The following is a 16,593-nucleotide window of genomic DNA, read 5'->3' as shown; positions in this document are numbered from 1 at the left end:
TGTGTATGTGTATGTGTGTGTGTGTCTTGACCTCAGGACCTGAGTGCTGTCCCTTAGCTTTTTTCCCTTAATGCTGGAGCTCTGCAACTTGAACCACAGTTCCATTTCCAGCTTTTCTGTGTGTATATGTGTGATTGACTGGAGATAGGAATCTCATGGACTTTTCTTTGCCAGTGTAGCTTTGAACCTTGAACCTCAATTCTCAGACTGCAGCCTTCTGAGTAGCTAGGATTACACACGTATGAGCCACCCTGTACCTGGCTTCCTTGTGTTTAAGTATAAACATACTCCAGTGTTTTGTTCTTTCCTCTTCTTATCTACCTAGGTGAATTTTTAAAAAATATTTTTATTGAGATTAAGTGATTACATAAATTTCACAGTATTATGAGATAGTGATACTTAAAATCACAAACACATTTTAACTTCATAAGGAAAATTGTCATTATCATGGTCTCTGATGTGTGTGAATTCTATGAGATTTAATAATACAACTATTTCTTCCATATTGGGTGGTATGTACATTTCTTTCCTTTTGCTTAGTATAAGCTATTCCCTCTTTCCTTCTCCTTCCCTCCTTCCCATCACTGCCCTTGAGTTGTTTAATTCGTTTTCATCAATGTCTAGTGCAGTTGATGCGCCCCTCTGTTGTATATTTTCCCATTTCCCTCTGATTCTGTGCCCTCCTCCTAGCTCCCCGCAGATGTGCTCATATCTATACCATATATGTGGTCAAAAACATGGAGTCACTTAGAAATGATATGACAAATTGAGTGTAAGTCCTTTGTTTCTTGAGTACTCTTTACTTTGTCATATCTCCTTGCATTTTGGGGAGACCATGTGCCACTTGTCTCTCTGCTCTTAAATAGTATTTCTCTCTCTTTTTTTTTTTTTTTGATCAGTCATGGAGCTTGAACTCTGGGCACCACCCTCAGCTCTTTAGCTCAAGGCTAGAGCTCTACCACTTGAGCCACAGCACCACTTCCCAAGGTGAGTTTTTTTAAATGTCTATCTCCAGAAATAGAACTGTCTTCTGAGTGCTATATTCGTCTATCTATCTATCTATCTATCTATCCATCCATCCATCTATTATATTACTGAAATCACCATGTATTTATGAATCAAAGTTAAAAATACCTAAAAGTATGTTCAGGATCTATAAACTTTAGCTTTAAGAGGATTAAGCATGTTGACAAGCTAGATCTGACTAGGGTAATCTGGTCTCAACCTAGGCTACACCACTTTCATGGATGCCTAGAATAGATTATCAGACGCACTGGGTGGAAGCTAAGAGATAGCTACTCTTACTTACATTCTCTTGCTCTTAGGAGAACAGAAAATTTTCATGCTTCTCCATGTGTGCCTTAGATACTCTTACCACTGTCATACTAAAATGATATCCTAGAGAATTAAGTTGTCCATAGGTCCTTAACAACTAGCCATCTTTAGAGTGGCTACCTAAGGCTGAGAGCTTATATATGAAGGGTATTTATGTGTGTGTGTGTGTGTGTGTGTGTGTTTTACTGCAATCTGTGGTTCAAGCCAAAAGCAATTATTAGTAGATTAAGTTGGTAATAATATTTGGGCCAAAGTGGGGTGCCAGTGGTTCAGGCCTGTAATCTTAGCTACTCAGGAGGCTGAGATCTGAGGATCAGGTTCAAAGCCAGCCCAGGCAGGAAAGTCCGTGAGACTCTTATCTCCGATAAACCACTAGAAGACCAGAAGGGGCAATGTGGCTCAAGTGGTAGAGCATTTGCCTTGAGCTGAAGAGTGCAGGGACAGTGCCCAAGCCCAGAGTTCAAGCCTCATGACTGACAAAAAAAAAAAAAATCGAGCCTAAAAATGCCAAGTCATTGAATATTCTCAAGGAATTTTCTGGGCCTGGGTGCTGTCCATCAGCTCTTCAGCTCAAGGCTAGCACTCTACCACTTGAGCCACAGCACCACTTCCAGCTTTTTCTGCTAATATGATGCTGAGGAATCAAACCCAGGACCTCATGCATGCAAGGCAAGCACTCTACCACTGAGCCACCTTCCTAGCCCTTTTCAAAGTATTTTTAAATACTTTCCTAGTATGTGCCCACAGAATGGGAGAAAAGAGGTGCATCTTGCTGCATTGGAAGCAGCTGCCAAGGCACAAATAGGAGGGAGAGACTGGAGGGAAAGCAGGTGGGAAGGAGGCATTGGGGAGAAAGGGAGTGGAAGGCCAGGAGAGAAGAACCAGGGAAGAATGTGGAGATGGGGTGGGGGGGGGAAGGAGGGGAAGGGGGGAGCGGGGAGGGGCGGGGAGCCGAGACCTGGCTGCAGCACCAGGAGCCCCAGGCTTTCTGGGCAGTGGGTAGGACTTAGAAAGTAGATTAAAAAAAAAAAGAATGGGAGAAAAGATTTGCAGATAAATAAGGATCTAGTATCCAGAATACATAAATATGCTGGTGGTTCAGGCCTATAATTATAGCTACTCAGGAGGCTGAAGTCTAAGGATCACATCAAAGCCAGCTAGGGCAGGAAAGTTTGTAAGACTATCTCCAATTAAGTAAGATATGCAAGATCACAATCACAAGAGCTATCATTTCACACCCCAAAGAATGGATGATGATAGGAGAAATCAGAACACTCATATGCTGTTGTTGGGAATGCTTTTGTTTTGTTATAGGCCTTGAATGTTTTTGTTTCAAAATAAGGATTATCTGTATATAGCCCAGGCTAGCCTCAAATGCAAACTTGTTCAGACACATTTTGGAGAAAGTCTGGAAGTTACTGAAATCAGTTTTCATATAATATAGAAGTTCCATTTTTAGGTAAATATCAAAGACAAACAAAAACATCCATCCACATAAAGTTGGTAAACAAATGAGATGTTTATAGCAATGTTATAATAATTATAAATGGAAATAACTGAAATTTCCATCAACATATTACGCAGTCTTAAGAAGGAATGATGTATTGAAGCATGATGCTATAGGTAAATCTTTTTTTTTTATTGTGAAAATACTGTTACAATTACATGGGCAAGATAATGAGTACATTTCTTATCAAGCATTGTAGCCTCCTCCTTTGTTTCCCCTTCCCATCCCTTCCCATACCCCCCCCACCAAAGTTGTAAAGTTCGTTTTTGACATAATGACTTGTACATCTCATTGTTGCAATGGGTCCACCTGTATCCCTATTTAAACAATTTGTTTTTTCCCTTCCCCTCCACAAATTATACCAACATCAAATACAGTGAAAGCAGGGGTTATACTGTGGGGGAGGGACATACAAAGCAACAAAGAAATAATCTTATAAATGTGTTAGAAACAATCGCCTGAAAGAAAAAAAACATTTGAATACATACCTTAGGGTTCATTTCCCTAACATCAACTTATCTGACCTTTTCTGCTTGAGCTATAGGTAAATCTTAGCAACATTGTACTAGGGCTTGGGTAGCTTAGTGGTACACAGCTTACCTGGCTCACATAAATCCCTGAGTTTAATTACCAGGACCATAAAAACATTATGTGAAGTGAGAGAAGTTAGTCATAAAAAAGACTATAATATTTTATTCCATTTGTGTGAAATGTCCAGAACAGAACTGAAGAGCAGGGTGAAGAAGCAAGGGGTATAAGATGTTAAGGATGTGGAGATTTTTTTCAGTGGTAATTAAAAATATTCTAAAATTAAATATGATGACAGCACATATGCAAGACTAAGCTACAAAACATGGAATAGTACACTTTAAGTTGAATGTGCATTATATCACTTAAAAAAGTAAAACTTGGGCTGGGAAGGTGGCTTGCACTTGCCTTGCATGCCTGAGGCCCTGGGTTTGATTCCTCAGCACCACATAAGAATAAAGCCGGAAGTGGTGCTGTGGCCCAAGTGGTAGAGTGCTAGCCTTGAGCTGAAGAGCTGAGGGTCAGCGCCCAGGCCCAGAGTTCAGGCCCCACAACTGGACCCCCCCAAAAAAAATAAAAAGTAAAACTTTACTGGGCACCAGTGGCTCATGACTGTAATCCTAGCTACTCAGGAGACTAAGATCTGAGGATAGAGGTTCAGGAAAGATCGTGAGATTCTGATTTTCAATTCACTATCAAAAAGCTGGAAGTGGAGCTGTGGCTGAAGTGGTAAAGTGCTCACCTTGAGTAAAAAAAGCTCAGGGATAGTACCTAGGGCAGGCACCAAAAAGAAAAGAATAAACAAAATTTTTAAAAGTCCACTTCAAAAAGTTATTAAACCTATATAGTTAGTTATATGAACCAGCAATTCAACTACTACTCCTAGGTATATACTAAAGAAACCAACATGTTTTCACACAAAAACTTACACACAAACTTTTATAGCAATCAAAATAGATAACAAGAAGAAACAAACACCATAAACTGAGTTGGTAAAAAAATGTGGTAGATCCATATAGTAGAATATTATTTAATCAAGGAAAAGTAATGAAGTCCTGGTGATGCTACACAACATGAATTTTAAAAATATTATGTCAAGTGAAAGAAGCCAGGCACAGTAAGCCACAAGTTACTTACATAAAATATCTAGGAAGAGCAAACCTAAGGATAAACTAAGCTATTAGCTTTAGAGGCTGGAGGGTGGGATAGGGAATAAGGAGTGACTGTTAATGAGATGATAAAGTGTTCTTGAATTCGATTATGGCGATGGTTACACAATCTTGTGTCGCATTGTACATTATACAAAATGTGAATTAGAGTTCAAGTTAGAAAATGATAGCCTGTAATCCCAGCTATGCTGGAAGCTGAGATCAGGAGGATAGAGGCTCAAGACTAGTTGTAGGGCTAGGAAGGTGGCTCAGTGGTAGAGTGCTTGCTTTGCATGCAGGAGGCCCTGGGTTTGATTCCTCAGTACCATGTAAGCAGAAAAAGCTGGAAGTGGTGCTGTGGCTCAAGTGGTAGAGTGCTAGCCTTGACCTGAAGAGCTCAGGGTAGCGCCCAGGCCTAGGGATCAGGCCCCATGACTAGCAAAAAACAAAAAACAACTAGTTGTAGCAAACAGTTAATGAGACTCCCTAGGTCAACCAATTTCTGGGTTTGATGGTATGGGCCTGTCATCTCAGATATGTGGGAAGCTGAAATTAGAAGGATTGCAGTTCCATGTCAAGGCAAGAATGTCTAAGAAACCCCAAAACAGCAGAAAAAGCTAGCATGCATCTATCATCCCTGCTACTGTGGGAAATATAAATAAAAAGATGACAGTCTAGGCTGGCCTGGGCAAAATCTCAAAAATAGCTACAATAAAAAGGGCTAAAGCAACTGCCTTGGCAAGCATAAAGCCCTGAGTTCAACCCTCCAGGACTGCCAACAAACAAAGAAAACAAACAAATTAACAAATCAAAGGACAAATAATACAGCTTCCTGAGCAAAAGCAGCTCAGGAATAGGGACAGTGCCCAGGCCCTGAGTTCAAGCCCCACGGCTGGCAAAAAAAAAAAAAAGAATGGTAGTTACAAGAGGCTGAATGAGGGAAGAGGCTGGGGAAGAAAAGAATAGGGAGTTACCACTTAATAGGTTACCATTTAATAGGAGTTTCAGTTTTACAAGATAGAAAATGTTCTAGAATTGGATTGTGGTGATGGCTGAATGACCATGTGAATATACTTGAACTATGCTCTTCAACAGCTAGGATTTTAAATTTTATATTACATATATTTTGGGATAAAAAGAACAGTGGTTGGTGATACAATGTACTAATTTCTTCACATATGTAAAGCATATAAAGTACTTTTAATGAAAGTATGTTTATGCCCAATGAACATACAGATGTTTTTATCTTTAAGCAATATGTCCTTGGTATGACATAAACAGAAGAATGGGGAGAGGAGTTAGAAAACAGATACCATAAATGCCAAAGGCTAACACTCACCACAAAATTGACTTTCTTTGAAGATGGAGTACTTGTTAACAGGCATCTGTTCTTCTCATCAAGAATAACAGCATTTGTTTTCTATAAATGTTTATAAAATAGGGGTTGGGTGGCAGAAAAATACTTTAAACTACAAGTTAAAGTTAGTTGACTAGATCATAATAAACCAATAAAATCTTCAATCTGTTACTTTTAAGCCACTGGACAGGAAACTAAAGAATTTTCTGGTATGAGCTAGGTGAAACAGCTCCCAAGAAAACTGTAAGGGGCCTAACAACTATATGAAAATATTCTGGTTGAAATTACTATTTTTTTTTTTTTTGCCAGTTGTGGGGCTTGAACTCTGGGCCTGAGCACTGTCCCTGAGCTGCTTTTGCTCAAGGCTAGTGCTCTACCACTTGAGCACAGCACCACTTCTGGCATTTTGTGCTTATGTGGTACTGAGGAATCCAAGGCAGGGCCTCATGCATGCAAGGCAAGCACTCTACCACTGAGCCACCTTCCCAGCCCCAATGCCTAAATCTTTATTATTTCTTTCTGCCTGCTTGTTTTGGAATTGGCTTGTTCTTGGCTTTTTTTCTCTCTTTTTGGCATTTTCTTATTACCATACAAGAGTGTTTCATTGTGACATTGGCATATACTCATATAAGGCATCTTGGTCAAATTCATCCCCTCCAACACGCCCTCAAATACACCTTGTCTCTTCTTAAAACAATTTAAATAGGTTTTATTATCCTATTTTCATAAAAGTAAATAAACTACTTAGACACTAGTCATCCTCATTCACCCTGTTAGCCTTTCCCCCTCCTGATGGTACCCTCATCATCAACACTGTTCGTGTTTTTCTAAGAGCTTAAGGTACATCATTAGGTTATTTGAGATTGCTCTGTTATTTTGATCTAAGTGCTCATAGCGATAAATGTTTCTCTTGGCATTGCCTTTGCAGTAGTATCCTTGTGATTTCAGCATGTTGTGTTTTCACTTTCATTAGATTCTAGGGACTTTGGATTTCCTCCTTGAATGACTCACTGGTCATTGAAGTAATGTACTGTTACTGTTCAGTCTCCATGTTTGACCACAATTCTCCTGATGCCTGTCTCTATACCTGAGATGACAGGTTAATGCTATTATACTCACCTTTTTCTTTTGAGATGGTGTCTTATGAACTTTTTACCCAAGTGGCCGGGACCATAAAACTATCAGCCTCCCATGAAGCTGGGATGACAGGTGTTTACCATTAGACCTAGCTATTGGTTGGAGGTATGTCTTAGAAATGTTTGCCTGGCATTTGTAGGGAAATGGATGGAGCTAGAAGGAATCATGTTGAGCGAGGTAAGCCAAGAGCAAAGAGACAAACGGTACATTGTCTCCCTGATAAGTGGATGCTAAATCCAAAATGCTAGGTGATACGACGAAATTAACAGGACTTAAGGAACAAAGAACTCCCACTCATCTGGTCGAACCACTACTAAATATCCCCATGCTGCTGATCACATGTATGGTGTATAACATGTGTACACCGTTATATGTTATAGACTGTGATAGACAATTTGCTCCAGGAAAGTTAGAATGAACTTGTGACTTTAAATGAGCATCATTATTCCACAATACTATGAAATTTGGGAAATTATGTAAACACTTAATCACAATTATAAAAAAGAAAAGAACCTCGGGGAAGGTAGGGAGGGTAAGGGTGGTAGGGGAAAAACAATGGAGGGGGTAACAATGCTCAATAGGAAGTGTACTCATTACCTTGCTCATGTAACTGTAACCCTCTGTATAGTATCTTTACAATAAAAAATTAAAATTAAAAAAAAAGAAATGTTTGCCTAGGCTGGCCTTGAACCACAAGACTCCTGAGCTCCATCTCTCAAGTAATTAGGATTATAGGCATAAAACACTAGCAGTTGGCTTTGTTTGCTTTCTTGATGTTAGCCACTCGACTGGGATGAGATGAAATCTCAGTATAGTTTGATTTATATTTCCCAGATGGCTAAAAATGTTGAACATTTTTATTGGTTATTTGTACTTCTTTTGAAAAGTGTCTGGTGAGTTCATTTGTCCACTTAATGATGAGTTACCTATTTTTTGGTGTTTAATCTTTTTATTTCTTTAGATATTTGAGTTCTTTATATATTCTGGATAATAATTCTTTTTTTTTAAATTTAATTCTGTTTTATTTGTGAACATACTGTACAGAGGGGTTACAATTACATGGGCAGGATAATGCGTACATTTCTTACCAAGCATTGCAGCCTCCTCCTTTGGTTTACCCTTCACATCCCTTCCCAGCCTCCCCCTCCCTCCCATCTGGATAATATTCTTGTCAGGTGACTATTTCACAAAGACTCTCTCCTGTTCTGCGGATAGTATATTCACTTTGTTGATTGTGAAACTTGGAAGCTTTTCTTAGCACTTCTTACTCCTTTTCCTCTCAATCTATGGACTCTGCAGGCATATCTATCTACAATCCATGTATGTCTTCCTAGCTCTCCTATAAAATGTCCTGATCAAAGCCAATACAAACACTCACCAGAAAATCCTTGTAACTTCTTACTAACGGGTCTCCTTGCTAACATTTTTGCTCTTTCTGTTCCCTAATCTATACAATGTATGTTGAAATGGGAAAAGTATGGTTTTAGATCAAGAAAGTCTTGCCACAAGCTCCTAAATACATGATGAGAATCTAAGCTTCAGTTTTCTTGGCTATCAATCAGTTAAATAAGTTACTATTTATCTCACTGAAATGGTACAAAGAAAAGACAGAATTAATGAAAAGCCATTCAAAGTTCAGAGATCTTCAGATTCTAACATATTGCCTAACATTGACTCACAAGTAATCTTCAGCATAAAATGATGCTCTGGATACATACTAAATTTCTCATTTACAACTTAAATTAATGATTAATGGAATCCAATCATTCAAAGAAGAGTTGAAAAATGTAAAATACATGCTATTTCTTTCATTAATTTTACAAGCAGTACATATGCATGTGTATACTGCAGTTTTTCATAAAATAGAATAATCTAATTGCTAAATTCTAAAATGCTTTTAATTATTGTCTTACATATTTAGAGTTCCTATAGAGCATTACTTAAATGTATATACTTTATTAATGTAATTATGATTTATATGGTTATTCTACTTCAATACTTGCTTTTTGCTTTGTATTTTCAAGGGCTGGAAGGCAAGTTTTCTCAGCAAGTAAAGCCTCACAAGCTGCATTATCTATAAATAATAGTTTAATACTTTAATTATTAACATGTCCCTATAAAGACAAAGCAAAATAAAAACCATTATTTTAATAACTGTACTTTTGTAATTGTTTAGGAAAAAATAACAACATGTGTTAGATAAACTCACTTGCCTCAGATAGGAAAAAATATCCTTAAAATACTTTTATCTCCAGAGCTTCAGGTTTCAGAGAAGCAATAGGTGAAGTTCTTTTTTCCTCTCATTTAGTAGAAATGTATAATTAAAATTCTTTGTTCATTATTCTATCATTTCCTCTTTCCTGTGTTTCAGGCTTTCCCTTCTGCTGCAACTTTTCTGTCAGTGTTTGTTTTTTTAATATTTGAGACAGGGTCTTGTTCTACTGCCCAGGCTGGGCTCAAGTCATCATCTTGGCTCACACCTCCTTGAGTAGCAGCGACTATTGATATTTTCCACTATACCTGGTTCTATACTCATTTAATGCATACTCAGGCCTTGCTTATCTTATCCAAACCTTTTATCTCCTATCCTGCTATAGCCCTTCTTTTGTCAATAGTCAAAAAACCGTCTGTCTGGGCTGGGAAGGTGGCTCAGTGGTAGAGCGCTTTCCTTGCATGCCTTAGGCCCTGGGTTCGATTCCTCAGCACCACATAAGCAAAAAGAAAAAAGCTGGAAGTGGCGCTGTGGCTCAAGTGGTAGAGCGCTAGCCTTGAGCTGAAGAGCTCCCAGGAGTTCAGGCCCCATGACCGGACCCCCCCCCAAAAAAAATACCTAGGAAGTCAGGCTCTGGTGGGTCATGCCTGTAATCCTAGCTACTCAGGAGACTGAGATCTGAGCATCACGGTTCAAAGCGCAGGAATGTCCCTGAGACTCGTATCTCCAATAAACTACCAGGAAACCAAAAGTGGTGCTGTGGCTCAAATGGTAGAGTGCTAGCCTTGAGTTGAAGAGCTCATGGACAGTGCCCAGGCCCAGAGTTCAAGACCTATGACTGACAAAAATAAAACAAAAACCTTGGAGTAAAACATGATTTAATTTTAAATTTCAAGAAAATCAATAGAAAACAAAAGCATTCATAATTCTAGATGATCCAAGATGCTTTATAAATAGCACTTCCACCAGAAGCAAAACTTTCAATTTGGCAAGTCTTAAGTGAAAAGATCATGGCTTTTATACACCTTTACCATGTTTCCTTTCATTTCTCATCTTTTCTTGCAGTCCCTTTATTAGTTGATCTATAAAACAAAGCCTCCTAATGTTTATCCTCTAAAGTTGAAGGTACTTTAGTCCCTCCAAGGACTAGTGATTTTGCAAGTTCAATTTTGGTCCTGAGGCTTGAACTTGGGGCCTCTTGCTTTGTTTAAGGCTGAAGCTCTACTGCTTGAACAACACTCCCACTTCCAGCTTTTGGCAGGTTAATTGGAGATAAGAGTCTCATATTTGTCTGCTCAGGCTGGCTTTAAATTCAGCCTCAGTCACTAGGATTATAGATGTGAGCCATCAGCACTGAATATGACCTTCATCATTTCTATACTCAGCTCCTAATGCCTGGCATTTAGTAAATGTTTAATGGAACTCTTTCTTAAAGATTGTATATGTGTACATTTATATACTAGTTCATGCAAACATTTTAAACCATTTAATGTCCCTTGAAATAGCAATTTATTATTCTCAAATAGCACAAAACTTGGAGGAAATTAAAAAAAAAGAAATGTGAGATGTAGCAGAAGTTAAAAAGGATATAAATACCTTATTAAATTTATTCAAATAATAAAACAAATGAAAGAATGATAATAATGCAAGATACTTCATTGATCCTATTAGTTTTCAATCATCACATATGACCATAATATATCTATTCGCATATTATCCTCTCCTACTACTGAAATCTACAAGGGAAGAAAAGGGTTTCATTTCCTAGTATATATAACAATACCTAGTGTAGATATTCAGTAAATATTCAACAAATAAATAAATGAGGCATGTTATAGGAATAATTAAGACCCACTTTCTAACCCATACATCTTTTTTTTTTGTTGGTCGTGGGGCTTGAACTTGGCCTGGATGCTGTCCCTTATCTCTTCAGCTTAAGCCACAGCACCACTTCCGGTTTTCTGGTGGTTTATTGGAGATAAGAGTTTCATGGACTTTCCTGCCCAGGCTGGCTTTGAACCGTGATCTTCAGATCTCAGCCTCCTGAGTAGTTAGGATTACAGGTGTAAGCCACTGGCAGCCGGGTAACACATACAGCTTTATTTCTCAAATACAACCAAGGTTAAAAAGTCAGTTTCCTGGAGTACCTAGTTTATTAATACATGCTATACTGTAGTAGAAATAAATACATAATCATGAAAATAATAGTGTTATTATCTATTACCTGATGCTGGCTTTGAAGTACACTTTGAATTTGGAGAAATATCTTGGTCTGCTAATGTCATCAATCTATAATCAAAACAAATTAGTGGTATTTACTTAACTCTCAATCACTTTTCAGAATCCTTAGGTCATATTTTTAAAAATAAATTCATAAAAATGATATTTATATGGAATTGATATGGAATATAGTGAGTTAGAGAAATTATCTGAAACATGTAAACATATAAATAATCTTTAATCTTTAGGGACAAATAGTTTAATAAAGGACAGTATATTCATAATTTATCAATGTGAGACAACATGTATAGAAGACAAGGCATAGTATTTAGAATCATACAAACTTCAGTATAAACCCTACCTTTGCTACTCACACTTGAAGGTCCTTGAGAAAGCTACTTAACTTATCTTGGGTCTTGTTTATCTCATTAATACAAAAAATATCTGAGAATGTGGCTTAGTGGTAGAGTGCTTTCCTAGCATGCATGAAGCCTTGGGTTCAACTCCTCAGTACTACATAAACAGTAAAAGCTTGAAGTGGCGCTGTGGTTCAAGTGGTACAGTGCTAGTCTTGAGCAAAAGAAGGTCAGAGGCAGTGCTCAGACCCTAAATTCAAGCCCCAAGAGTAGCAAAAAAAACCCTCTCAATCCTGTTTCTAGGATTATTGTAAGGATTTCATATATAAGAAACAATTTTTGAAATGAGTATTTTATTCTCTCTCAATTGCCCTGGATTTTATCTAAGTGTGCATGAGAGGATTAAAGAGAGAATTAGTATTTGTCAATCAAAACAAGATCTGAGCTGGGTGCCAGTGGCTTATGGTGGTAGCTACTCAAGAGGCTGAGATCTGAGGATCCCAGTTTGAAGCCAGCCTAGGCAGAAAAGTTCTGTGAGGCTTTTCTTCAATTAGCCACTGAAAAACTAGAAGTAGAACTATGGCTCAAAGTGCAGAAGGCTATCCTTGAGCAAAATAGCTCAGTGACAGTTCAGAGTTCAAGCCCCATGACAGAAAAAAAAAAAATCTGAACAAAACAACAAATTTCTGAGAAAGACAATGAATTGAAAACAAACTGTGAGAAGAGAATTTTCCAGATTAGTGACTGATTAAATTCAGTTATTCAGTAAACAGAATAGTTTTACTCTTTCATATTTCACTTTAAATTTATACTGTCCAAATACTTTCTTGCTTTTGTTGTTGTTGGTTGTCCGGGTTGAACTCTGGGCCTGGGCGCTGTCCCTCAGCTTTTCAGCTCAAGGCTAGTGCTCTACCACTTGAATCACAATGCCACTTCCCTGTCCCTTTTATCCCTGTCCTGGGGCTTGAACTTAACCCTCGGTGCTGTCCATTTGTGCTCAAGGCTAGTACTCTACCACTTTGAGCTACAGTGCCACTTCCAGCTTTTTCTGAGTAATTTATTGTAGATGAGAATCTCACAAATTGTTTCTGCCCAGGCTGGCTTTGAACTGCAATCCTTAGGTCTCAGCCTCCATCCTCAGGTCTCAGCCTCCTGAGTAGCAAGCGAGGATTACAGGTATGAGCCACCAATACCTGACATTTTTTTCTTATTATTTACAGAACTGAGGATTGAAGTTGGGGCCTTGCTTTGGCCAGACAAGCACTTATACCAACCATGCCTTCAGTCCCTTTTTGTGCTGGTTATTTTCTGTAGGGCCTCACTTCGTGCCTGGGTAGCCTTGTGCTTCCCCTAGTCACTGGGGAGATAGGCAAGAGCCACTTCACACAGGCATTGTGTATGCCCAACTATTAATTGAGATGGGGTCTCAAACTCTTTTGGGGGGGGGTTCGATCACGGGGCCTGAACTCTGGGCCTGGGCGCTGTCCCTCAGCTCTTCGAGTCTCAAACTTTTATGCCTGGGGTAGCACCCTCCCCAACCTTTGCTTCCCACATAACTAGGATTGTATGTTTGAGCCACTCTGCTTGGCTTTATTACTTTTCAAATAACCTGGAGAAAGATATAGATGCTTTATTTTTAGTATATTTTACTCCTACAAAGAAATAGCATTTGGACTACAGTTTACGCTCATGCCAATGATATCTATGTCAGGGATGCTAAATCAGTGGGAAATGTTCCTATTTCCCTGATAACTCAGAAACACTAATGTAGAATTAAGAAATTACATAATTAGTTGCTTAATTGAAGAAATAAAGCAATCAATGCACAAAACTGTTAATTATGATAAGAACTGTTTCTCAGACAGTTAACAGAAACTTTCAGAAAATATAGTATCATTCCAGATTCATCAGGACAAATGCTCTGAGGATGTTTTTTTATTAGGCAATCAATACCAGATACCCTTTAAGCTACAGAAATAGAAAATAGGTCCCTATTAGTAAATCTGGCCTTTGACATTTTCAACAACTAGGTTTTAATGGAAGATTAAGGGAGGTCAACTACATGCAGAGAAGCAGGCCCAATTATTTGCTAAATAGCAAGGCCAGGTACTGGCTATGATTATAGAATTTCCCTCTAAAGGATAACCCAGAGAAATTCTAAATGGTAGGTAGAATTTTCCTCAAAGAATAACCCAGGGAAATTCTAAATGGTAGGTTGGTTCTAGTAATCCAAAGAGGAAATATTATAGATGTGGAGAATCAGGGCATTGCAAAGCCAATGCTCTATCTAAGAAGGGGCCACAATACCCAGGCACATGCACCCTCTGCAATGAGGGAACATACTAGCTATTGTGCTAGTGCTACTTTCAAAATATATCCAAAATCTGACCATGTGTTACCATATCTGCTGTTACCACATCTGCTGTTAACACTTTGGTCCATACTCTAATATCTCTTATTTAGATTAGTAAGATAGTATCCTAGCTATCATCTTCCTAATTCCTTCCCTCCCTATATTTTGTTCTCATCACAGTAGTTAAGGTGATTCCTTGAAAACACAAGTCATTGCACTCTTCAAGAGTCCTAGAATCCTTTTTTTTTTTTTTTTGTTGGTTGTGAGGCTTGAACTCTGGGCCTGAGTGCTGTCCCTCAGCTCTTCAGCTCAAGGCTAGCACTCTACCACCTGAGCTACAGTGTCACTTCCGGTTTTCTGGAAGTGACATAAGAGAGATATGAGAGAAGACATAAGAGATAAGAGATGAGAAGAGAGATAAGAGTTTAATGGACTTTCCTGCCTGGGCTGGCTTTGAACAGTGATCCTCAGATCTCAGCCTCCTGAGTAGCTAGGATTATAGGCATGAGCCACTGGCACCTGGCTGAGTCCTAGAATCTTTACTCTCATTTCTTATATGGGGAGCAGAAAATATTTCACCCCTATTCCACTTATCTCTTCTTTATCCTGTTAGACTAAAATAGATCCTTGTAAAAACTTAAATGGGGGGGGAAGGCTTTGTCTATTCTTTCTACCTAGAATGATCTTTCACTAGTTTCTATGAATCTTTTTTTTTTTTTTTTGTCAGTCGTGGGGCTTGATCTCTGGTCCTGGCTGTTGACCCTCACCTCTTCAGCTCAAGGCGAGCACTCTACCATGTAAGCCACAGTGCCACTTCTGGTTTTCTGGTGCTTAATTGGAGCTAAGAGTCTGACAGACTTTCCTGCCCTGGCTTTGAACTGCGATCCTCAGATCTCAGCCTCCTGAGTAACTAGGATTACAGACATGAGCCATGGGCGCCCAGCTTAAATCAATCTTTATACAACTGTTCAAATAATGCTTTTTCAGTGAAGATTTTCCTGAACAGATTTCTTAAAATAGCAAACTACCACTCCCATACTCCTTCAGTCCCTCAAGCTTTATTATTTATTTATACCATTCAAGACTAAATAATACAGTATAAATTTACTTGTTTGTTTACTACTCATGTATTCCAACTAGAATGTGGTCTCAGAAAGGATGGAGAATTTGTGATCATTTTTTTTTTTTGCCAGTTCTGGGGCTTGAACTCAGAGCCTGGGTACTATTCCTGAGCTTCTTTTGCTCAAGACTAGTACTCTACCACTTGAGCCACAGCGTCACTTTTGGCTTTTTCTGTGTATGTGGTACTGGGGAATCAAACCCAGGGCATCGGGCATGCTAGGCATGCCAACATGTACCAAGCTAACTTCCCAGACCCATGATCAATTTTGTTTATATGCAGTGATTAGAACAGCCCTTACACATACTTTTTAAGTCCTAAACAAATGAAGGAACAATCCTACTTGCTATATAAATTTTTGAATACAGAGTTTTCAAAGGCACAATTACTTTGAAATTCTTAGCTCTTACATTTTTCTATGGCCTTTCTGAGAGTTTTCCAAAAAGGTACCTAGGAAAGGAAAAAAAATCTATTAGAAGTAGAAACAATTCAAAGAGGCTAAAAGTACTATAGGTAAAAATAAGTATTTCCAGAACATATATAGTAGCAGTACAGTTTTTTATTGTTTTGTTATTTTTTGTCTTCTAGTTTAATTAAAAATATTTTCAAAATACCAAAGTAAAACTAAGTGTTTAAACTGTTGAGAGTTACAGTAATGTGACACTGAACAGTCTTCACAATTTGAAATCTTTACAACTATTAGTCTTGAAATTCTGAGTCTTATGGTTCTTATAATAATCCTGTCAGTCAGCTATGCTAATCTATTATCTCCATTTTACATAAGAGAAAATAATAACTGACCAAATTATGAAATTAAACCTAGATACCTGGACCTTAAACTTAGATCATCTGGTACTGACTTAGTCCAGGAACAAACATCTAGATATGCATTGGTTGATTAGTCAGGAGACATTCTCTTTCAGCACTATACTGTCTAAGCACACTAGGATATTACTAGGAATATAAAGAACCATGAAAGTATTCTTCTGAGGAAGTTAATATTCTTCAGCAACCAGAGCACCTTGCTTATGTCAGATTAAGATTTTAAAATCATAACAGTTAATCAGAGGCAAGGTACATTTGTACCTTCCAAGCATTTTCTTGGGAAGGGAGGTCCTCAAAACATAGGGCTCCAAACAGTTAACATCTAGCATCATTCATTCTCTGCTCTTGCTGATAGCACTCCCCTAGTCCAATTCCCAATAAGGGTCTTGTTCTCATCTGAAACCTCATGAGGCTGGCCTTCAATATCAACATTTTGGTCTCTGAGCTCTCATTAGAATCACTCATTCATTTCTGCTCACAATTTCTTGGCTTTCT

At 38.3% G+C, this 16,593-nt stretch overlaps 1 protein-coding gene across 1 annotated transcript in view; it reads right to left on the bottom strand.

Annotated features, from left to right (window-relative positions):
* The window catches only part of Meikin (meiotic kinetochore factor), a 39,783-nt gene that overhangs the window by 3,371 nt on the left and 19,819 nt on the right, over window positions 1–16,593 (bottom strand). Inside the window, 4 exon segments of the mRNA XM_013033781.1 lie at window positions 5,858–5,938; window positions 9,016–9,086; window positions 11,449–11,513; window positions 15,684–15,723. Coding sequence (XP_012889235.1) covers window positions 5,858–5,938; window positions 9,016–9,086; window positions 11,449–11,513; window positions 15,684–15,723 — 257 coding nt within the window.

Source organism: Dipodomys ordii, unplaced genomic scaffold (genome assembly GCF_000151885.1).
Source record: "Dipodomys ordii isolate 6190 unplaced genomic scaffold, Dord_2.0 Scaffold177, whole genome shotgun sequence".
Lineage (NCBI taxonomy): Eukaryota > Metazoa > Chordata > Mammalia > Rodentia > Heteromyidae > Dipodomys > Dipodomys ordii.
Note: the sequence above shows the minus strand (reverse complement) of the source record. Positions and strands in the feature narration are given on the sequence as shown.